General features: G+C 40.0%; 2 protein-coding genes across 3 annotated transcripts; one reads left to right on the top strand and one right to left on the bottom strand.

Moving 5' to 3' along the window:
• The first annotated feature begins 207 nt into the window (after positions 1-207).
• Positions 208-9,478, top strand: hnrnpul1 (heterogeneous nuclear ribonucleoprotein U-like 1). Its single transcript, XM_063494329.1, has 16 exons — positions 208-309; positions 795-1,074; positions 1,294-1,587; positions 1,911-2,121; positions 2,221-2,294; positions 2,585-2,724; positions 3,133-3,232; positions 3,319-3,431; positions 3,615-3,881; positions 4,086-4,208; positions 4,323-4,451; positions 6,493-6,661; positions 7,393-7,656; positions 7,870-8,018; positions 8,108-8,308; positions 8,608-9,478. The coding sequence occupies exons 2-16, from the start codon at positions 837-839 to the stop codon at positions 8,722-8,724; spliced, it is 2,589 nt and encodes an 862-aa protein (XP_063350399.1). The 5' UTR covers positions 208-309; positions 795-836; the 3' UTR covers positions 8,725-9,478.
• Positions 9,337-23,135, bottom strand: rasgrp4 (RAS guanyl releasing protein 4). 2 transcript variants are annotated; one of them, XM_063494330.1, is made up of 17 exons: positions 22,660-23,135; positions 16,788-16,963; positions 16,039-16,150; positions 15,773-15,835; positions 15,535-15,666; positions 15,239-15,380; positions 14,164-14,337; positions 13,908-14,024; positions 13,047-13,322; positions 12,873-12,953; positions 12,498-12,602; positions 12,259-12,368; positions 11,998-12,148; positions 11,856-11,892; positions 11,368-11,499; positions 11,069-11,262; positions 9,337-10,576 (listed from the first exon to the last, which is right to left on the bottom strand). In XM_063494330.1, exons 1-17 carry the CDS (start codon positions 22,674-22,676, stop codon positions 10,469-10,471), a joined length of 2,127 nt encoding a protein of 708 aa, XP_063350400.1. In that variant the 5' UTR covers positions 22,677-23,135; the 3' UTR covers positions 9,337-10,468. The 2 variants fall into 2 exon arrangements, with proteins under 2 accessions (XP_063350400.1, XP_063350401.1); XM_063494331.1 differs by lacking the exons at positions 16,039-16,150; positions 16,788-16,963; positions 22,660-23,135 and having other exon boundaries at positions 15,535-15,662; positions 15,773-15,829.
• Positions 23,136-23,359: the final 224 nt, after the last annotated feature.

Here is a 23,359-nt window from a genome sequence, read left to right on the forward strand (position 1 = left end):
GATGACGTCAACTAAACACTTCCTGCTTTGGAACGCTCCAAGTGCTTAACGCGTAACATACAGAACATTGTTCTCTTTGATTTCATCTAAGATTATATGGTACAAATTAGTTAATGATAAACTCGCGCTATTTGGTATCTCAAAGAAGTGCACCCCAGTGTTTTACATTTGCAGTAGAATAATAAATTCAACCAACCGGCTCTGGTTAACTTCCGGTTCTGAGTTTGGGCCACTTTGTGGCGCCAGGGGGCGGTAGCAACTCTTTCAGTCTTCTAACACGACTTGCCCGCGCAACTTGGGTGAAAGGAGGTAGGCCTCAACCTTGTTTCGTAAACATATTCTGCTTCACTACTAAACTATAAGCGGACTGCACATTGCATTTTCTCCTGGACTTGCATGCCGACATAAAGTATAGGTTGCAGCTTGCTTATTGTCTGAGTTAAAGTTTCTTCCCTTGCAGCGGCTGTCGGTACGTTAGCTAATGCTAGGCTAAGAACGTTAGCCGCTCAACGAGATCTTCAGATGAGTAATAGCATTAGCATCTATTTTAGGAATAGTTTTGTCTTGCAAAGGGTTATATTGGTGACGGCTGCAATAAAACACGAGTTTAATGGTTCACAGACGTGTAGTGGAACACTGTATAGTCTTACAGAATTTGTCCAGCGTTGCTAGCTTAGCTAAACGGCTAACGCAGCCTATTTGGCTGTGGGCACGGTGCCGCGCAGCAGATAACATTTGAAAGTTATAGGCAGTGTTTTTAGCAGTACCTGAACATTTCCTCCCAATTTTTGTAGCAAATAAAGACAAGAAGCACCGAGCAGACATCCAAAATCACAATGAGTGTTGACGTGAAGAAACTGAAAGTCAATGAGTTAAAAGAAGAGCTCCAGCGCCGTGGCCTGGACACCAGAGGCCTGAAGGCAGACCTCGTAGAGAGGCTGAAAGCCGCTCTGGAGGCTGAAGCTCAGGCTGATGCTGGTGAGCAAGAGGATAAAGGGGATCAGCAGCAGGAAGAGGAATACGGTGATGACTACCAAGACAATGAAGATGAAACTGATGCACAAGAGCAGCAAGGTAAAGTATTATTTCATTAAACATTTCACTTCCATGAAACTAGTTTTATTACGTTGTTTTGGGCTTTGATCCAGTTTCTGCCCTTTGCTAGTATTACATTTTAAGCACTTCACTGTACTTAAGTATAAATTAAAGTTTCAAAGTTGGGAAATGTCAACAAACTTTTCTCTTTACAACCTTTAGAACACCTAAACTAAGTTTTAAATTTTACCTTTCCAGATTCAGAAGCAGCTGAGGACTATGGTGGTGGTGATGAAGCTGAAGGTGATGCCCCTCAAGATGAAGATGAGGGCCGAGATTCAGGTGGTTACTATGAAGAAGAGGAGGCAGAAGGTAACCCCTACGAAAGTCAGACTCCTTCAGACTCAGGTCACAATGTGCCCGACTTCACGGCAGATGAGGATATTCAGAAAACTGACATGATGTCTGAGGAAGAGACCAAGCCTGCAACAAAGGAGGAAGTGGAGGAGGAGGAAGAGAATGAAGAGGAGGAGAATGAAAAGAATAGACAAGGTAATTCTTCATTACTTTTATTACTCAGTTGATTTTTATAGTCTTGTATTAATCTCTGATGGCACTGGTTGAGAATAGAAACGCTTTTCAGAGATTCAAGTTTTACTGCTACTTACTGCCGACATGCAGAGGTGGCACAATGACCCAGTGATCTGCTTAAACTAAATGATGCTAAAGGTAGTGTAAAATTTTCCTCATGGACTTTGGCAATACAGTAAAGACATGTAAACCAAACACTCAAACTGCTCTCATACCTAGTAGAAAAAAATCAACAACTTGTTTTCATGCTAAAATGTGTTATGTTTGTTCATGTCTAATTATAGAAGTTAAAGTAGAGGTCAAAATGGAAGATGAATCTGAGGGTGCAGGTGAAAGGCAACAAGATAATCAGCACGAACAGCAGCATGGGCAAGATACCGCGGGCCAGCCAGAGCAAGTCAAAACTGAAGGTGAGAGAGGTGGACACTATGGACGTAAGAGGCCGTATGAGGAGAACAGGGGCTACAGCTATTATGAGCACCGTGAGGAGAAGAGGTGGGCATCTACATGTTTTTCTAAGTTAACACAACTGTCTACACTCGGGATGGATAAGGCAAAGTGTACGACAATAAATACTCTGGTGTTATTGTACAGATCCCGAACACCACAGCCTCCTGCTGAAGATGAAGAGGAGAACATAGATGACACTCTTGTTACAATTGATACATGTAAGTATGGTATATTAAATAGAGTGTGAAAAAACTAGTATCAGTGTGCTGTCTATGGTTGTTTATAAATATCAGAGACTATGGGAAGTTGGACTGTTGTAGCAGACAGTCAGTTATTGACTACATGCTTTTGTTGATGGATTACCTGTAACATTTTGAATATATGTATGCTCTGCTCTAATCTACAGTGATAATGAGCGCCCACTATTGCTGCAGAGATGTAGACTACCATCTTATGGCTGATATAGATGAAGTGTTTGATGCTTTGTGCTTAACTCTTTGGTTTTCAGACAATTGTGATTTGCACTTCAAAGTTTCCCGTGATCGCTACAGTGGTTATCCACTGACCATTGAAGGCTTTGCTTACCTTTGGGCTGGGGCACGAGCAACTCATGGAGTCAACCAGGGACGCGTGTGCTATGAGATGAAGGTAAATGGATGCGTTTCTCTAAAGGCTTAGTAGTTTTAAAACTAGACAGATGATTCGTGCTGATGAGGTCAGACCTATTTTATGAAATGCTACCAATTTGGTATTGTGTAATGGTTACTGATACATGAAAACTTTGTGTTAATTATTGATATAGTGGATGGGGAAACTTTACTATTAACAAGCATTATCGTCAAATGTAAGAATAGCATTACCCTGTTGGCCTTTAAACCAATGTAGTTGAAAACACCATTTTTATAGAAGCTCTGGATAACTTTTGTTTTGTTTTTGTTTGTTTGTTTGTTTTTTAAACTAATGTCAAGTAATCCTTCTGGTTCACACACGCATATATGTATTAGGCAAACAAAAATCTTACTCTGATTGTGTTTGACTTTTTTGTTTTTTTAAAAGATCAATGAAGAAATTCCTGTGAAGCACCTCCCCAGCAGTGAGCCTGATCCCCATGTGGTCAGAATTGGGTGGTCTCTCAACAACTGCAGCACTCAGCTTGGTGAGTGAAGCATCTGTCACAATACTCAACATGATGTTTGCTTGGTCAAATAATAAAACATATGTTTTTATCCTGCAATGTTTTAGGCGAGGAGGCATTTTCCTTTGGATATGGAGGAACAGGAAAAAAATCCGTTGACTGTAAATTTTCAGACTTTGGTGAGAAGTTTGGCGAAAATGATGTCATCGGTTGTTACATTGTAAGTAATTGATTCATTTTCTCTAAAGCTTATCACATAAGAATTTCACACATTTCTTTAATAATGTATTCTTTATTTTAGTTATTGTGTTTTTATTCAGTAATTATGGTAGTAATTTATCATAATGCTCGCATTTTGCATATTTTACAAGTTGAGACGTTTTCTTTGCTTTATCACTTTAAGGACTTTGACAGTGGTGACGAGGTGGAGATGGGCTTCTCTAAGAATGGAGTGTATTTGGGTGTGGCTTTCCGGACAACCAAAGAAGCCTTGGCAGGCCGTGCCCTGTTCCCTCACGTCCTGGTTAAGAATTGTGCGGTTGAGTTCAACTTTGGACAGAAGCGAGAGCCTTACTTCCCCCCACAAGAGGGATACACCTTCATCCACAATCTGGACATGGAGGACAAGATCAGAGGTACTAAAGGACCTGCCAGCAAGTCCGAATGTGAGGTAAGTTAGCAGTGAAATTGTACTATACCGTACATGAGGTTTTTGCCCCCAAATCTGTTGTTGTTTTGGGGTGACTAAATGCTTGACTGTTAATTGGAAGTTAGCCACAATTTGTAAATTTAATTGTAAGCAAAATAAAAAATTGATGCAGCACTGATCAGAGGTTGTGTTGTTTTGTTTTGTTTTGGGGTTTTTTTCCTCCAGATTTTGATGATGGTTGGCCTCCCTGCCTGTGGAAAAACCACTTGGGCCTCAAAGCATGCAGAGAGTAACCCGGACAAGAAGTACAACATCCTGGGCACAAATGCTATCATGGACAAGATGAAGGTTGGTTTTGTTTGTTGTGGGGTTTTTTCTTCATTACATTGTGAATGTTGGTTCTGTTCAAAGTCTTTATTTATTTTCAAACAAAGATTTTAAAATGTATTCCTTTTTCTCCAGGTCATGGGTCTGCGCCGCCAGAAGAACTACGCCGGGCGCTGGGATGTTCTGATACAGCAGGCCACCCAGTGTCTGAACCGGCTGATTGAGATCGCCGCCCGCAAGAGACGCAACTACATCCTTGATCAGGTACTGCCCCTCCAGTTACACTCTGCTTTAATACTCACCACAGTCAGTCAATGTGCCCTGATGATCACTCTCTCTCTAATGGACTATTTATTTATCTTTCAGGGGGTCTCTGTGTATAATAGAGTAGAAGAAGCATTGATCTCCCTCTTGTCACTTGCTTGTCATGCATTGTAAAAGAAAATGATTAATGGCTCTCATAAGTGACAGAACATGTTATGTTTTCATCCCGCAGTATATTGCACTTGCTATTCCCTGTCATAATACAGTATTGTTTGTCTTGTGAATTTCAACAATGTACAAGTAAACCATGACTTTGTAAAGATGTTGAGAAACAAGTAAGCTCTGACTGGTGAGTAAGAAAAACACCTTCTGTTGCTAATTTAATAAGACAGAGTTGATAGCTTTTTAAAAGCTATTTTTTAAGTGAGATATATGGAACTTTTGAGTGTGTTTTTTAATAAATTGACCCCTAAGGTAAGTACTGACTAACAGCCTTTTAGATTTTCAGATCTTTGAGCTCAGGAAATGTGGGAAAAAGGTAGGTGGGTCTGATGGTGGACTGTGGCTTTTCTGTGGAAACTGTGAGTATTTGCAGGTAGGTTATATATGTGTTGTCTGGAATGGGACAAGAGCTCGTATGAAGAAAAGGTGAGTAAAGGTAAGTGAGGGACCCATGAGACTAGCAAGCTGTTTTTGAAGCAGCATGCTGTGGTAAATGGTGCGTTTCTGACATGTTTATACTTGATAAAAGTTGTAAAGTTGGCACGTTAGACACAGAATCTTTTCTTTGAGGTATGTGATTTCTTTGTGTATATATTAAGGAACCGAAATCCTATTTTTAGCTTTTGGCATATATTTAAAGCTAAATTGGTTACTAATAAAAACTTGTATAAGCTTCTCACTGTTAAATTGTGAGATCATATTCATTACAAATTTAACTGACATTGGCATTACTTAGTTGTTTGTTGGTCAGTGGAGACCCCACTGAGTTCTGCTGGATGAAGAGAGAGATTGTTTGAAGTTAATACTGTGAGCTGTTTGCCAGAAACAGAGTAGTAAAGTGTCTTAACCGCAGGTCTTCTATTTGAATGTCATAGCATGGCGCAGTTTGATAGTTGTGCTTTGGCAGTTTTAATGTCACCTATAAGCCTAATTTAGATAAAGCGTAATTATTAAGTGTTTGTTATTGAGCTGTAGTCCTGATTTGAAACGAGGATTTTTTAAGCATTTTCATTCGGTTTTGAGTTCTTACACAGGCTGCAAGGATTATGAAAAAAAATGTGATTTATAGTGTGGCTACATTTGACAGTTGGTACTGTCATCAAAGCAAAATGTAACCATGAGTCGTTCCTGCTGATCAGTGTTATGGAAATTATGGGAGAACAATCTAACATTTTTAGTGTATAATAATGAAGTTAGGTTGTTCAGAGCAAGATATGAAATATTTATGTATTTGCTATTCCACCTGGTGACTACTGCAAACTATCTCTACATTTATAATCGCTACATCGCAATAGGGACAAGAATTAACTGAATTGAAAATCAATTCAATCGAAATGGTAACTGTAATATTATTGCCCTTCGGTATTGTCATTGTAACTGTTCATCTAGGGCATATTTAAGTTCTTTAATGTTTGAGGTAAATACAAAATACTCACATCTTCTCTCAGTTATTGCTCTGCGTAATTGTAGCAGTGCTTTTGAAGCATATTTACAATCAGCACATAGTCATCGAATGAACACATAATTGAGTGCGCGCATCTTGGCGTTGTCTGACAAAGCAGAAAATTTAGTCAGCGTGGGGTCCCTCTATTTACAATAACTTTCTTTAGCAGTCACTGGGTACCTGGACGCACAGACCGTGAGGTAAGTCTGTGGAGTGACGAGAGGCCAATAGTACCTGAGTAAAAACGTAGACTGACGTCCAAGCCAAACCTCTCTCACTTCATTATTGCAGGGTTCCAGCTTCCTTCCAGTGGAAAGCCATTACAAATAAACAATAACAAACAAGCTTCTACTTCTTTCTTGTCACCATTGCTAGACAAATGTTTATGGATCAGCAAGGAGACGAAAAATGCGTCCTTTTGAAGGTTTTCAACGCAAGGCTATTGTAATTTGTCCCACGGACGAGGATTTAAAAGAACGAACATTAAAGCAAACCAATGAGCAGGGGAAGGATGTGCCCGATCATGCTGTGTTAGAAATGAAAGGTAGGAATGCTGTGGAAACAATAAATAAAACACCAGATCTACTTTTTTACTTTTTTTCTATGTGTTGTCTCTAAAATCAAACTTGGAAGATGCCCCCTCCCCCCTTCCCTCATCATAGCCTTTGGCCAGATATCAGACCTGGATATTTTTTTAAAAAGTCAACATGAATTTGATTCTTATTTTTTGCCCTGTATCTACCACTTGCCATTCAGCTTACTTCTGATGCCCTGCAAACTGAGATTTCGGCTTTGTAATAGTAGAACCAATACTGCGCAATTGGCTTCCATGAAACGAATGTTTCCAAATGACACATTTACAAGCAGTGACATGCATATGTTTTTGTAAGTTAATTTGTAACACTCTTACATCAGCTGTCCTTGGTTTGCAGAGCTGTTTCCTCTTCTCACCAACTTTTTAGTTGTCCTTTGTCCCCCTCCCCACCTCTACTGAAGTCTCCCTCCTCTCCTGTGTCTGTTTAAACAAATGTTTCCTCCATGTTCCCTTGGAGGTAATTTTTGTTCCCTTTACCCTACCATCTGCTTCATTATCTGCTCTTAGTTTCTCTGATGTACTTTTCCCCTGTACAATAGTAATTAGTTTTCATTTTGTCTTCCGGTGGTGTGGCTGCTTCGGTCTTCACTACAACCCCCTACCCCTCTTTCTCTCTCTCCCATCCTTTTTTTGCTGGATGGGCTGTCTCTTCCCTGTGGTCATCACTGCCACTCTTGAAGCCAACTTTACTCTCCCTGAGCCTTGCGACTTCCTGGAGGCAGTGACGTACGTTGAGCTGCAGCGCGACGAGGCTGAAAAGTTGATGAAGCAGTACAATGAGGAGGGTCGCAAAGCTGGCCCACCCCCTGAGAAACGCTTCGATAACAGGTCTGGTGGGTTCCGTGGCCGCGGAGGTGGTAGCTTCCAGCGGTATGACAACCGTGATGGAGCTCGTGGTGGCTACCAGAACCGCAGTGGGGATGGAGGCAGTGGATACAGAGGAGGTAAGAACTCTTAAATATTATTTATTTTTTGATCATTTCAAACTAGAAAGTTGGAACTTTCAGGTTAACATTTTTCCTGAACGCTTAATGATCTCAGTTTAACAAATGTTGCACCTGCTTTCTTCCTTTGGCTTTTACATTGGCACATTTTTGTAAAAAAAAAATTGTTCAATAAATGTCTGTAGATATTTAATCTTTTGTTGTGTTTTACAGGCTACAATCGTGGCAGCTATAACCAGAACAGGTGGGGCAACAGCTACCGTGACGGAGGCTCTGATGCACGAAGTGGATATAACCGCAGTCAGCAGTCAGGGGGAAGCTACAGAACCGCAGCCCCTTACAACAAAGGAGGATACAACCAGGTACTTAATATGATTCATTTATGGATAAAACACCATAAATTATAAAATGGAGGAAAAAATTATATCATTGTATTCTTCTTCACCCTCAGGGCTACAGCCAGAGCTACAACCAAGGGTACAACCAGGGCAGCTACAACCAGAATTATTACAGCAACTACAGTCAGTACCCAGGATACAGTCAGAGCTACAGCCAGACACCTGCCACTGGTCAGACGTACAACCACCACCAGCAGCAACCACAACAGCAACCACAGCAGCCACAGCAGAACTACAACCAGCAGTATCAGCAGGTACCACTAACGTCCATTTTTTGCCCTATGAAGTCAGGCTGTTACTTTAATAGAGCCCAGTGGCAGAAATTCTAATGAATTCACTTTAGTAGTAATAGATCTGATGGTGGCCAAGTTTTATCCAAAGTTTCCACTGTAGAAAAATTGAATCACAAAGTTCACAACTTTAAAAACAGTGTTCAGCCTTTTCTTCTTTCTTTCTCCACCTTTAAGGCTTTGGGAAGGGTTTAATGATGATGAAGTATCTCAAACTTGTAAACATACTTTTAACTCTAAATGCTTCTTGCTTTGATTTACAGTATGCTCAGCAGTGGCAGCAGTACTACCAGAATCAGAACCAGTGGAATCAATATTACAGCCAGTATGGCAGCTATCCTGGACAAGGCAGCCAAGGCTCATCTTCTGGTTCCCAGTAGCTTCCTTCCTGCATCTGTACCTGCATCCACCTGTGTCCTGAACACCTCTGATAACTGCAGAAGATTGATTTTTGTACAGTCCCACATTGTGTCTCCAACCATAACATCCTCCATCTGATTTAACACAGTAGCCTTCATTTGCCATCAATCAGTGTACACCTAAATTACATACAGTTTGATGTCTTTTCATTATTTTTACTGAATTAAGTCTTATTCTAAGCAGTGACCGTGAAGTGGTAGATGATAGGTATCAAGACATTTAATGAATGTTATTGATAATGCATTCAGTGTGGATGTATGAAATCCACATTTACTACAGATTGAAGAGGTAATTGTACATTTCATAGTGTGAAGAAGGCAGGAAAAGTACAGCAAACCCTGAATACTTTTGCTTGCTTTGAGAAGAACAAAATGCATGCTTTTTACATCCATGACCCTGTCCTGTCTTGCTTTTTAATTTTCAGTTACTGATTTTACATTTTATTTACTGCAATAGACACCAAGCATTATGAAACACGTTTTTTAAATAGGTGTTGATGCTGTAGTATTTAATCCAGTCTTTGATTGAGAAAAATATTTTGCCACTCTCGTTGACTAGTTCTATGTGCAGGGTTGTTTTTTTTTTTTCATCCCTTTGTGATTGCGCATTTTGTCTTGTAGTTTAATCCTATTCTTTTCAAACCATTTGTTTTCTACCTGAAAATGAAAATCAGATTTTGATCAGTTACGCAAACTGTCTTCTTGTCTTTATACAATAAATGCAGTTGTATATGCCTGTAATTGTTAATGTCCTTTTTTTCTCCCCCCTTCAGTGAAGTCAGACACAACACATACTGTCTGATTAATCATTGATATGTTTTTCGACTTTTTTTTCCCAACATTTGTAAATCATGGACAAAACAAAAGGAAGCGTTTAGCTAAAAATCATATGCCAAGTTTGGACCATATGCATGTGCAGTCAAAAACATTGGGAAGGAAATGAACATTTTAAATTGTAGTCATGATGGCCGATTAGGCTTAACAAGCTCCTTTTGCTATTCAAGTGGACAATATAGATGATGAAGTTTCAATAACAAATACTTTGTGATTTTTCACTAACCTTTTCTGACAGCTTAATTGAGTAAAAAACATATGAAATCCAATATTGCCATTTAGAATTTGACGTGCAAAACTCTACTACCAACTGGGCTAACAGATGCTAAGGTAAAACTCAATAATATAACTTTTTGACACGCGATAAATTGATACATTAGCTGTTTGTATATCAAATATCCAATCAACAGCCAAATAAATAACAGTTAAAATAGTTTTCCATTCTTTCCAAATTGACGAGTTGTCATATAGCTGCCAGTGTTACAATTAACCACAGTTTTGTTGAGGTTAGTGTTAATTTCCTACCCTGCATGTGTATATATTGTATGATCAGGAAAAGCCTGCCTATAGGTTGGCATAAATTAGGAAGTAAGGTGGTTTAGCACCAGAAAACCAAGGCACCATTTCAAAACAATATGAAGTGTTCCTCAGTAGGAAAATCCATGTTTCTGAGCCGGATAACCAATAAAATAGCAGTGACAAAGATCAAATGAAAAACATCACACAACCATGCTTGAAACACAAATGAGTCCTTTGCTGGCCTTCTAAAATAAGTGGCCAGTAAATAGTATCAGTTCAACACGAGTCAGACACAGCTTTGTCCAAAAAATGTGTTTGTGTCTGTGCTTTGTCCATGTGGGGAAATGAGTGCTCAGTCTGGCTCCCTGCTTTTGTCTTTGTACAGATGCAGCTCCTCCATCTTCTCCTGCAGGAAGGAAACAGGCATGGAGCAGCGGGTTCTGTGTGGTAGAGTGCTGACCTGGAAAACAAATGTCAAATTAATCATAAACTAGTCACTGTTTGTTTTTTCTCATTTCACAAAGTCTTGCAAAGTGTTTTAAACTGCACTTGTAATGCTTTAACTCCGAAAGTAGTGCCTAAAATTTGAGGTAGTAAAGTCTCAGCAGTCAGATGGACAAGCTGGACACAAAAAAGGATTATTTTGCTGTTTTATAACAGCGTGCATGAAAACGACAGTAGAGGGAGTCATTTAAAGTTGTACATATGGAGTCCAAGCTCACAGTATTCTTAACTGAGTTATCATTTTGTACTGTGTCTGGTAGAAACTCAAAGTTTTTAATCTTAAATGAATCCTTGCTGGAATATTTCATTATGCAGAAGGATATTGATATTTGCTCATTTTATGTAATCATGGCATTTTTCACATATAAACAGGATAACAGAGAAGAAAAGGTTAAGAAACACTTCCTTTCTGAATGATCACTTTGCAGGAACTTGCACCATTTCTCACCTTTCTCAGTGATGGACGAGAGTGAAGGTGGTTTCCCTTTTTGTCCTTCTTTTCAGGTGTCCAAACTCCAGGATCCGTCTGAGTGGAGCGGTCCGACAGTACTGATTCACTGGTGTTACTTTTCCAGTCAGATGTACCCTTATGGTGCTCTGTTTCATTACTCGGGGGAAAAACAAAGGTCTCCTCTTCCGAACCTGACCAGAAAAAAAAAAATAATAATAATAATAATTTTAGAGACTTTTTACTGACAGAAAACAGTGTGTGCTTTGCGGACTGTATATGAAGAAGAAAGGACGCACTCCAGCTGTTGCCCTTGGTTCTTAAATCAGGTGCAGGGGTGCATGGACAGGACCCGGTCGTGTTTTTGTGTTTCTTCAAGCACTCAATTCCCACCAGATCTCTACAGTGTCTGTGGCAGTTTATCCCACAGTCTGGAAGACAGAGAAAATGTTAAGCTTTTGAAGCACTACCACTTTAAGGATTCGTTCACTCAGATTAAGAAAACGTTTTGTGGATTATCCAGAGTAATCAGACCATTGTTTCTGGAACAACGTAGCCTATTTCAGTGTTGACGTGTAATTTTGTAATGCTTTTAGCACTACAAACTAAATTACTTCAATAGCAGATGAAATGTCAAGAGGCCACATGTTCAGAGAATTGTCCTCTTAAACTCTGTCTTATTCTATTGGGCAAATTCTTGCTCAGATCAAGCTGATTACTCTTGAGAGTTGATTAAAAGGTTAAGATCTCTGATCTTAGAGGTTTATTTTTGTGTTTCTGAGCCTACCTTTACAGTGGTAGCCCTGTTTGGTGACACCCCATAGCTGCAAGATATGACAAATTACAATTTGACTAAATTTCTACAAAACCCAAAACAACAAGAAAAAAGAAACAAACAAAAAACAACAAACAAAGCTAATGACACTCACAAAGCCTCTACATATATCACAGAATGTTGGTCGTTTGTATGTGGTTTCATGGAAGTTATGCGCGTCATTGAAGTTGTACCCCAACTTGGCACATACGGACATTCCCCTCATGAAGTAAGAGGTGATTTCTTCACGGCTGATTTGTCCCTCCCTAGGCAGAAAATTTTCCAAAGTGCAACATAGATGTAAGTAAGTTGTCCTTTCTCTGATTTGCATTTAGGTCATGACGAGAGGCCCGTGTGTGAGCTGCAGCTTCCTCACCTGTCAGTTTCTTGAGTACAGAAGGAGAAGGGGAAGTTGGCTGCTATTTTTTCAAATTCCTCCAGCGAAATGTAGCCATCCTGATTGTGGTCATAATTCTTCATTATGGACTGCAGGGGGCAACAGAACGATCAGATATTCAGTTCCACTTGTCAAGGAACAGTTTGCTAGTTCTGCTTTAGGCTGCCAAGTAATAAGGAAGTGAGAGACATCAGGTTGTTGCAGAGTCACATACTCACATCCACCATCTGTTTGACGTGTTTAGATATGGTGTCAGGGTCGAGCCTGGGGGTGACTCCTGAACCCCACTCTGCCACTACTGGGGGTTTAACTGGAGCTACAGGCTGTGGACAAACAGATGCAGCAATGAGACACGAAGACTGTCAGACAAGCAAGAAAGCACACACCCACCACATAATACACTTCCCTAACGTACAGCGCTTTGATGTGGCTAACTTTGATGTATTTAAGCACTGCGTCTCTGCTTTTGTTTTGAAGAACATGTTACACCCACAGAAAGTGCGCAAATGTCCACCCGCTTATAAGAAGAGGTTAAAGTAAGTGTGAACCTGTGTACCGTTACAAAGAGCATAGTTCACTTCAGCTCTACTGACCTGAACCTTGGGGTTCTTGGGTTCCTTGGCATATGAGAGTTCATATATCTCATCCTCAGTGTAGTATAAATCTAGGGAGAGCTGAAACATTAACACAGAACAGAATTTCAGATGTTTGTGATGTTGTGCTATCTAACTTTGTAAAAATCCCCTTCTTGTTTCTTGTTCTAGTACCGTGAGCAGATGCAGCAGGTCTTTGTTGGCCTCAAAGGGTGGTGTACAGCTGTGGAGGGCCAGCAGGTCATTAATGTTGCTATAGAGGTGCTGCAGCTTGCTCAGGTTGATTTTTTCCTCATCTATGTAGTCTGGCAAGGCCTCATTCAGCGAGATCAGATCCTTTAGATGGACACCCAAAATGGGAACCTTGAAGCCGGTGCACTCATTGTAAACCCGACGGTAGTTGCTGTAATTACTCCGCGACGAGAGCAGCTCTGTCATTTCACTGAGAGCCTGACAGAAAATAAAGATTGACAAATAGTGATTAAAAATATATATATATTTTTAAAATATTTAATTAAGCCTTTTTTTTGTTTGTTTAAATGGAAAACAGTGAATCGTCTAAGAGTAATCTAAGATATGGCACACCTTTGCACACATTTGTCCGGTTTGTCTAGAAACAGCTGGCTAGCTGTGAGGAGACCATACAGCTAAAAATGTAAAAATCTATAAAAATCTTGTCAGGATATGACAAAGCAACCCCAAGAGGGCAGTTGAAGGTGTTGTCCCACACAGGAAAAACAAGAGGTAAAAATGCGATGTGTACCAAACACTTCTCTGAGTTAATGTTACGCCCCAAAACATTCTTCCTCATACATACAGTAAGTTTAGTTGATGTGTATGACATGCAAAAATCAGTTTTTGAATGCTACGGTATCTAACAAAACATAAAGAATTACCAGAAACACCACTTACTGGGTTAGCAGGTGAAGAAACAGACATAACAATGATTAAGCAAAGCAATGTCTAAACGTTTACACCCTTGTGGCGTGACAGGCACTAACACTGACTCATGATTACACGCAATATTTAAAATACCTTAGTGACATCAGGAGGCAGCAGGTTAGAAGTGTCTTTGAGGCGAGAGATTGAACTGTGACAGAGGCCTCCAGTTACGGCCATGAGAGTGTTAAAGTTTTGCAGAGATCGAAGTTTCTAAAGGGAAAAGAGCATAAAAAATAACTGTAGTTTAGAAAAAGTGCACCTGAAACAGTAGACCTCTTGGCAGCCAAACCAAAATGCCTCTTAGCTCTTTACTCCAGTTTTTGTGATGATGCCTCCCCAGGTACTTTACCTGAGCCACATGAATGAACTTGGTGAAGACCTGGGCTCTCTGCTGGGCTGTGTGTCTGCTAAGAATCATCAGCTGGACCCACTGGGAGACCCCATTACACATCATCACTGAACGCTCCAAAGCAGGATTGTCCCGGACTGAACCTCGTACTACATAGCTGCGGTAGTCCAAGAACTGTCCGATAAGAAAAGAGTTCAAGCAATAAAGGTTATTCGTAATTTTAACATTTTGAATAATTTTCTCATAAAAATGAAAACAATATTTTATCTTCTGATTGTGGCTTCAGAGTAAAAGAAAATTTTGCAATTTCACAAACCATCTGGAACATCTGGAGGGAGCCTGACTGTCAGTAAAACCAAAAGATACGGTGACCACTATCGACTGTATGGCACCATTTACTAATACTTTGTAAAGGGACTGAGACTATAGATGTAGGTACTATTAGGCAAATTGATACACTGAAACCATTTCCCATAAAGTGTTCACACTTCCTATTGAAAGTTAGAAAAATGCCATCAACTACAATGCAAGTTACGCAACAGGATTTCTCACAATGTGGCAGAAAAACTTGTTCTTACAAATAACATATTACTGATAGTGTGATTAAAACAAAATGACCAATGTTCATGGAAAGTGTCACCATTTAAACTGTCAAAAATACAGTGAACCTTTAACATTTTTACAGTATAATATTTTACTTTAACATACTTCATGCGCAGCTGTGTGTAGAATGAATGAAGATGCCATTAAACTACACTGTTTAGCAAAAAAACTCAAACGCTGACAAAGAATGATTAACTAAAGAGCTTTAGCTTGAATCTTAGATCATTTTATGTTTTGTCCATTAATTTTGCTACTAGGCTATAATAACATTTTTACTAGAGGACTAATTATCATAACCGCATAATGTACTGCTACTAATAATAATACCAAAAGTAAAACTTGTCTATGCATATTCATCAACTCTGAGTGCTTATTTCAGGACTAGGAACATCTCTGTGAGTCATGGCAACATGATGGTGTCTCATCGGGTGAAAAACCTAAGAAATAGTGAGAAGTTGTTTGGTGAACTTACTGATACATTACAGAAGTTCTTAAACTCAAGGTAGCTGAGATGCTCAGCCATCTCGTCTGGCTCCATGTGATCGAATATTAAAGACACCTTCCTCTTCTTCACAGAAGGCGAGGGTGCCTGTGATATGTTCAGGTGAGGGCTTCTAGGAAAGGCAACAGGCAACAGGACAAAAATAGTCATTCTATTTATAGAATTGTTTATTGTTTATATATATATTTTTAACTGTTTTTAGACATATTTATATATATGCAGTTTTTTCAGGGTACAACGGTAAATCAAACAGAAACATGACTCACAAGCAGGAGTTCTCGATGAGCTGCGAGTGTTTCTCCTCTCCATCTGACCGGACCAGTGCCCACAGGTCCCCCATGGTCTGTTCAAGGTGGGGGTCCACCTCAAATACCGCTGGGAACTGGCTGATCCACTGCCTTGCCACAAAGCAAAACAGAAAACATGTTTACTACTCGCAAATAGAGCAGGATAACCAGTTCCGTCACACTCCATCATTCAACGGTCTCGAGTGTCCTTACTCACCTGGCAAGGTGGCGGATCTGTGTCCGCCTGAGTCCTCTCTTGTCGGAGGGACAGTCCTTATAAGTAAGAATAACAGTCAAGGATCTAAACACACTGTGCAAATTATACCAAACAGTAGGGATATATACTTGAAATCTGCTTTGCAAACATGGAGTGCAAAACAAAGCCATGCTTGTTTCCTGATCTGATTAATTAACATGGGCATGCGATTGGGAGCAGTGCACCAGTGGAACCAGAGTATTACACTGAGTGGCAGTGGAGGATATAGAGTGAGAAGTTTCTGGGCAAATGCCTCAGATGGCACAACCCAACTGTGCATCATCAGGGTCATGTGGACCAACTGGGTCCCTCTCGGGCTGGAAGTCTTGCCCTCTGAATCTGCAAGCAAAACGGAGCAGTGGATTCACAGGAGGAGGATTAATGTGATTAAAAACAACAAACAGTGCAATAGGCAACGAGTTTATGTTACACCAAGCAGCTCAGGTAGAATGGAGATTTCAGACTTTCTCTAGGTATGCCTGTTTTTATCAACAGAAATATATATTAATTATAATTTAAAGGTTCAGTACAACCAAACTACCTAGTTTTATTTTACCCTAACACATCCCTAGGAAAGCTTTATATTATGCCAGTTAACTAGATCATTATTTTGAGTTTTTCTACTGTCACATTTCAGGACCTTTAACAGTTGATATCTAAAAGGACCTGCAACGTATCTTCATTTGATACCAAAACATGTATTTGTGTAATTTTAATGAACTGACTGATACACCAACAGAGGAGGCGATAGAGATAGAGATAGAGAGATTTGTATAGTTTAACATTGCATGGGAATGACTGGCTGGCTTCTATAACCCAACAGAACAAAGCTTGATTGTATGAGACTGCTCTTTGTCTCTCTCCATCCCACCCTGTCAGTTTCTCTCACCCCCACCCCCCACACTTTCCCTCATCCCTCAATTATATAACCTTGTTGTTGTTAAAGTGTAAAACCACATGGCAAACAGAGACTGACCAAAGCAGTTTAGGCAGCGCTGTATGAGGTCATCCAGGCTGGCAGCACTGGCACTGGGAGCAGAACTGGGGCTCTGCAGGGCCCGGGTGATGTCCTGAGGACTGGGACATGTATTCCTCCTCCGGTGGACCAGCTTTTTGCCCTTTAGCACACCAGGACTCTCCACATTGGACTTCCTAAGAAAGTGAGACAGACAGAAAGGCAGATAGAGAGTGAAAGCGAGAGCGAGAGAGGGAGAGAAAAGGGGAGCATAAGTAGCCTAAAAAAGTAGAACAATGTGTGACGAGATAGTTCAAGCCAGCATTAGAGGAAACACAGCTCCCCACATCTGATAAGCTCTGCTACAGCTCTGCTGCTGTCTGAGCCATCACGCACAAGCAGACTAACTGCACGCAACAGCTCAGACGTTTCTCTAAATTTGTCAAATAAGTAAAAGACTTGAAGTAGTGGGGGACTTTTCATTACTGACATTAGATAGGTGGCCAGTTGTGTCACACATTTAAATGTTGTACTGTATTTTTACTCCTGTGCTTTTAGAAACTTTATAAGAATTAGTTTTGATGGGGATTTTTTTTTTCTTTAACCGCAGGTGCTAATGGTGACATAGGCCAGAGCAACTTTTATTTTTAAACTCCTATTAATGTCACGGAAAATCTGGAACAGACAATATGAGAGATTAAATAAGGCATAGTGACTGCTATAAGTCCTTTTGTTTTTGATAAGTGGTACTGAAGTTACAAAAAAATCTATAAGTCTAAAAAAGTAAAACATCAAAACATATTTGGATGCTGTTAGTATAAAAATACATCACCCATCAGTGTTTATAAGACACTGAAATTATGCTTTCTTGTTGTCGAAAACAAAATAGATTTACCACATCTCACAAGTAAACTAGGCAAGAACGGAAGATCTCTCTTTGATTAACCTCGCAGCCTATAGATACAGTATGTAACCACAAGACCCATTTGTTTTAGTAATCATACACTGATGACTGGTGTCCTGCTACTGATGTGGCAGAACGCTGATGCTAATTTTCCCTTTTTTGGCCTTCAATGGAAGTTTGCAACTGAGGAGAATCCAGCCTAGTCATAGCATATAGGCCATCCCTTTGTGCATACTTTACGCTGAAGCTGGACTGATGCTAAGTGCGAGTAGGGTTACAAAAATAACTTTTTAGACAACAAAGATAAGGGAGAGATACTACATTTTATGCTTAAACACAACAGTTTTCTGTTTCGTGATTATGTTGATGCTTCCTCTTCAGATCAGTGGCTCAGTTGTGCAATTTCTGACCGTGTTTCACAATAACCAGTGAAATTCTTAACTTTTTTATTGGTTTCTATTCTTTGCTTTTTCATCTACATTTTAACTGGTATAGTTACCTCAGTTTTGCAAGAGACTTAAGAGAAGTCTAGATCCACAATTACCAAACATTAATGAAACTACATTTTGCAACAAACCTGCCCATTAAGAGTGTCTGTCATTTTTTTTAAAAAGGTGGTGAAGCTTTGTGTTGCATTTAAGACATTTTGTACTGGTGCATCTGAGCAAACACTTAGTATGTAACCAATATGAAACTGTCAGTCTATACTGCAGATAATGTGATGAAATTGCCAGGAAACAACTGTGAGTTCAGAGAACTGGTGACAAGTTCCCTGAATGACCAGACCTACATCCCCTTCTCTTAACCTAAGCACTCAGCTTATTTCCCCAACCCACTCACCACATTGGTACATTCTCATATAGTTTATGCATTACTAAACATACACCTGCACCCACTGTCCAGACACTCAAAAACATATAAAATGGCAGAACACTTATAGATACACAGGAACATGTGGTGACATTCACTTATCTATTTATACCACAAGCTGCCTGTACGTGCTGTTCCATCTAGTCATCACGCAACATATTTCACTCTCAGAGACATCTAGACTCAAAACATTAGGGGGATGTCAGTGATGAACCAGACTCCATCTCTCTTCTTCCTCGTACTCAGGCTCCAGGTGACTGGTTTGGAAACCTGCTGGGCAACAAAAATCTGCCTCTCGTGCTCCTCCCCTCTGCCTCATTACACAGTCTGGCTACTGAATTCAAAACACTAACATTAACAGCACAGCATGCACCATTGTCAACGAATATATTTTAGGGAGAGGAAAGCTTGTGAAATCAAGATGCCTCTATCATTTTATCTATACTTAGCTGCCTTTTAGGTTTCTGCAAAGGTGTATTGTGAAACTTAAATCTCATGCTGGGTAAAGTCTTTGCTTTAAGTTAAGTTGTTACATTCTGTAGAGACTGTGAAGTCCATCGATTAAAAAAACAATGCAATTTGTGATTTTGACTATGCAGATAACACTGACTTAAAAGTATGAACAACATATTACCTGACCCAGATTGAAAATGAACCAATAATCCCCTAATTCGTTAACAGTCTCAATAAATGATGAGAATACCTATTCTATGTTCTCAAGTGTTTCCAAGTCTGTTATTTCTCTTACGTGTTTGGATTGAAGTATGTACACTAATTTTGTAAATTTAAAAACAAAACTGAGTGGTTTTCTAATCTCAATGTCCTTTGCAACATATCACCTTTCTCAGTGAATTCACCTGCTGTCAAAGCACTTGCACATACGTGAGACACGGCAACTACAAACAGAAATGCTGACGGGGAAATGTTGTTGATGTCATAACGTTATTCAGGGAATTTCCCCCGAGTGCTGAGTAGGTAACACACAAAACATCAGTCAAAGGTATGTTTTCTGTGTAGTGACACTGACCACCTTCAAAGATAGAGAGCTATTTGAAAATAGAGTGTAGTGGATATGGATGCAAATTAGAACACAGTTACTGTTTGGGAATTTGCATTGACTTTTTCCAAAGCATAGGGCAACTTGCATAAAAAGCACTCCCTTTATTTAGCATGTCATCTATAGGAACAACTTTTGTGTTGGAAAAAAAAAAATCCTTGTGCGCATGACATGACATGACATACTTATTAATTTGGGTCCCGCTCCATTGCATCACTGACTCCTTTTTTAAGGAAGACCTTCCAGTCCTCATTTTCCTCACCAACTCCTACTTTGCTCACTTTTTTCCTCTTCCTTCATCCTTGTTCTATTCATTCCATTCAGGAAACAGCTTCTCCTTTTCTCTCTGGAAATCCCCCTCACTCTCTTTCCCATCTGTGTTGAGACTCCTGGCTAAAGATCCAGTAACCCCCTCCCCTTGCTCCTGCTCTCACACTGGCGGGGGGATATGCAAATTCCTCTCTTTCTTTCCTTAATTGATTAATTGAACCCCAGGCCCTTTGAAGGCCTTGTTTGTGTACTGCTCTTTTCCCCTGCTCTCCCCTCTCCCAACCCATGTTCTTGTTCCCCTCTGCATCAAGAGGATGCATCTTCTGCAAGGAGCTATTGACCCCCCACCCCCCCCAGTACTGTATATAGTGCAATCATACAGTCCTGTGCAAAAGTCTTGAGAAATCCCCAAATTCTTTATATTTTGCTAGGAAAATAGGAGCTAGGGGCAGCCATTCATTAAAACATTCAAGTGTGCATCGAGATACAGTATAGAAACACTGTTTATTCAATTATAATGAGTAGGCAAGCTTTCCTGTAATTTCTTTAAATAGTCCTCAGGAATAGGTCACGTTGCCTCTTCAAGAACATTCAAAGTTCATTTTTGGATGCTGGCTGCCTTTTGTTCTGTTCTCTGTCAAGATCTTCCAATGCTCCCTCAATAATTTTGAGCTCTGGGGAGGCCAATCCATGACCTATAGTGTTCTGTTATGTGCTTTCAATCCAGGTATGTTTTTGATGAATTGGCAGTGTGTTTGGGGTCATTGTCACATTGAAGAATGAAAAACCGGATATTCAGATGCTTTGGATGCTCAATCAAAATCTGACAGTACCTTTGTGTATTCAAAAGTAATTAATGGCAAGACCTCCAACAAAACTACCAGAAAGGCAGCGTCACACCATGACAGAGCCACCACTGTGTTTTACAGATGGCTATAGACACTGACTGTTGTACCTCTCTCCTGACCTTCTCTGTGAATACTGAGGACAATCTGAACCAAAATTTTCAAAAGTGGATTCATGATTTCATAAGACCTGCTTCAGCTGATTTTCACTCCAGTTCCTGTGTAATTTGGCCTGTTCTCCCCGTTTCCTTCCATAAGAATAGTGTCTTGAAAGCCACCCTTCCACTGAGACCATTTCTGGTGAACCTTTAGCAGATAGTAGCTTGATCGACTGAAGGGTCAGATGTGTTTCTCATGTCCTGTATCACATCTTTGAAAATTCTTCTTCCTATTTCTTACGGACTTGACATTTAGATAATGTTTATCTGCTATAGATAGTTTGCTAGTCCTGGTACTTTGTCTTTTGCCCTCCATTTGTCATAATTTCTAAGCACACATTGCAATCCATGCCATTTTTAACTAGGTCTTTGGGAATCAAGCACAAATACTATATCATGTGTGTCAAAGTTCAACTAAAGAAACAGGAATAAATGATGTGCTTTTTTTTGGTGACAGACTGCTAATAGCAAAATGCCTAAATATACAAATTAAAATGGATTCATTCCTTAGGTTATGTGCCTTTTTCATACTTGAATGATTCATAGGTTGGTGTTAAGTGGCTTAATTAAGAAATAACAATAACAAAAAACAGAACAAAATATTCCCCTGAAAATGTTCAGGTAAAAGACAGCCAATATCCCAAAAAAACCCCAAACACTGAAAGACCCTTAGGACGCTGTTCAAGAGCACTTTACAATTACAAGAAAGTCTGGCTGCTTGGAAGCAAAATATCAAGAAATGAGGAGTGGCTCAAGACTTTTACTCAGTACTGTACCTGTTCAGCTAAGCACTACACTATGTTCTCTCCAATTTTTGGAAATTCTCTCTCTGGTATACACACATGTATGTTTAACCTATAACAATAATTCTAATGTGACTTACTTCCCTAATTTCCACTATTACAATTTAGTTCCACGTTGAGTTTGTTCCATGCTTCTCTTTGGGTTTTTTTTTTAGAGATTTTACAAAGATTTCTACATTTCAGGAATGTGTTATTTATTTTCTTACATATTGTTAAACTCATATGCATAACTGATAAAAAATACAATGCTGACCTTATGTGATAGTTCTAGACAGTCTTGCCACTGAAGGGGAAACTCCATACCCTCAAACTCAGGTAACTAATTGGACAAAACTCACATTTGACTACCTCAACATTTAACATACAACCCTTTCATTCTAGGTAATCTGATAAGATCTGTGGTCACAACTGCAGCAGTAAAAAATGCCTCTGAAAACACAAACATATAGGTTCTCTGCTGTATCTAAAATCGAATGCAAAAAACGTCACTGCACTGACGTGAAAACGGAGATTACTGGACAGAACAGAAAAGCAGAACACATTTCCATGGAAAGGCAAGCAGGCAGCTCTCCACAGGCACGCACAACTGTTGAATGTTGGCTCTCACTTGTGTGCAGTACACACAAATAATTTGAGAAGTTGATAGTCTTCACTGATATGCAGGTCAAAACATTAGCTGCAGCCTTTATTTTAACCCAAAGCCTCCATGTGCACAGTGTTGAATATGACAATAAATGGCAGAAGAGGGATACACTAGATGCAGAAATAAATGTCCTTGTTTCTTTTTGACTTTGTCAAGAGCCTTTGCACAAACCACACCACATCTCAGTTACAACCTCAATGTTCACACATCACTGCTGCACTCAAAACACTTGCTGGTGACACATACTTAGACTTACACTTGTTAAGAAACTGAGGTGCAAATGGTTCTGCTAGCAGCGAACTCTCAGTTTTAACGCACTGTCTCTTTTTTCTTATTTAATTACCTTTTGTTCTTGTTCATTGCAGAGTTCTTCTCCTCAGCAACACTCCTCCTCCACTGGTGATCTGTACAGGCATTTGAGCACGTCTTTACAGCTCCATGGTTGGCCTTGCTCCTCCTTTATCTCCTCTGTGTCCTCTATGTGTTACTGTGCACTGGACAGCAAGAGCAGGCACAGCAGGGAGGGCTGCTCGAGGTCGAAGGCTGCTCACCTACACTCATCGACTAAACTCCGCGCCTAAGTCCTGCTTATCAAACGACTCTATGAGTGAGTTAACCTCCTTCTCGCTTTATCTGTCAACCACAAATCAGTAACAAAACAGACCTCATGCCTCCATTTCCTGCAACAAAGCAGACATGCCAAGACAAAATGCCCCAAAGAAGCCTCGAAGTAGAGTGCAAAAACACGCAACAGTCATTCACTCGTCCCCTCAACATAAACAAGTCAGCATCTTAAATGGAGGAACTGGCTCTGATAGATAGGGGAACTCACATCAGTTTCTGTGTGTGTGTTTGTGTGTGTGTGGCCGTGTGCAAGGGGGAGGGGAGAGCGAGTGAGAGAGAGAGAGTTAGAATTGTGAACACAAATGGAGTACCAATAGAGGAAGGAGGAGGAGAGTTAGAGAGAGATAGTGATGAGCAATCATATGAGCATCAGTGTACTTCAAGAGGGGAACTCTCGGGTTCTTTTTAAGTGTCAACAC

This window comes from Pelmatolapia mariae, linkage group LG14 (assembly GCF_036321145.2).
Source record: "Pelmatolapia mariae isolate MD_Pm_ZW linkage group LG14, Pm_UMD_F_2, whole genome shotgun sequence".
Taxonomy (NCBI): Eukaryota; Metazoa; Chordata; class Actinopteri; order Cichliformes; family Cichlidae; genus Pelmatolapia; species Pelmatolapia mariae.

Bases quoted from the DNA above. Each gene is read 5' to 3' on its own strand.
- hnrnpul1 (XM_063494329.1), top strand. From the start codon at position 837: ATGAGTGTTGACGTGAAGAAACTGAAAGTCAATGAGTTAAAAGAAGAG. The intron at 3,233-3,318 runs GTGAGTGAAGCA...GCAATGTTTTAG, and splicing joins CAACTGCAGCACTCAGCTTG to GCGAGGAGGCATTTTCCTTT. The intron at 3,882-4,085 runs GTAAGTTAGCAG...TTTTTCCTCCAG, and splicing joins CCAGCAAGTCCGAATGTGAG to ATTTTGATGATGGTTGGCCT.
- rasgrp4 (XM_063494330.1), bottom strand. The intron at 14,025-14,163 runs GTAAAGTACCTG...TTTTCCCTTTAG, and splicing joins AGTTCATTCATGTGGCTCAG to AAACTTCGATCTCTGCAAAA. The intron at 13,323-13,907 runs GTATTTTAAATA...ATTTTCTGTCAG, and splicing joins TGCCTCCTGATGTCACTAAG to GCTCTCAGTGAAATGACAGA.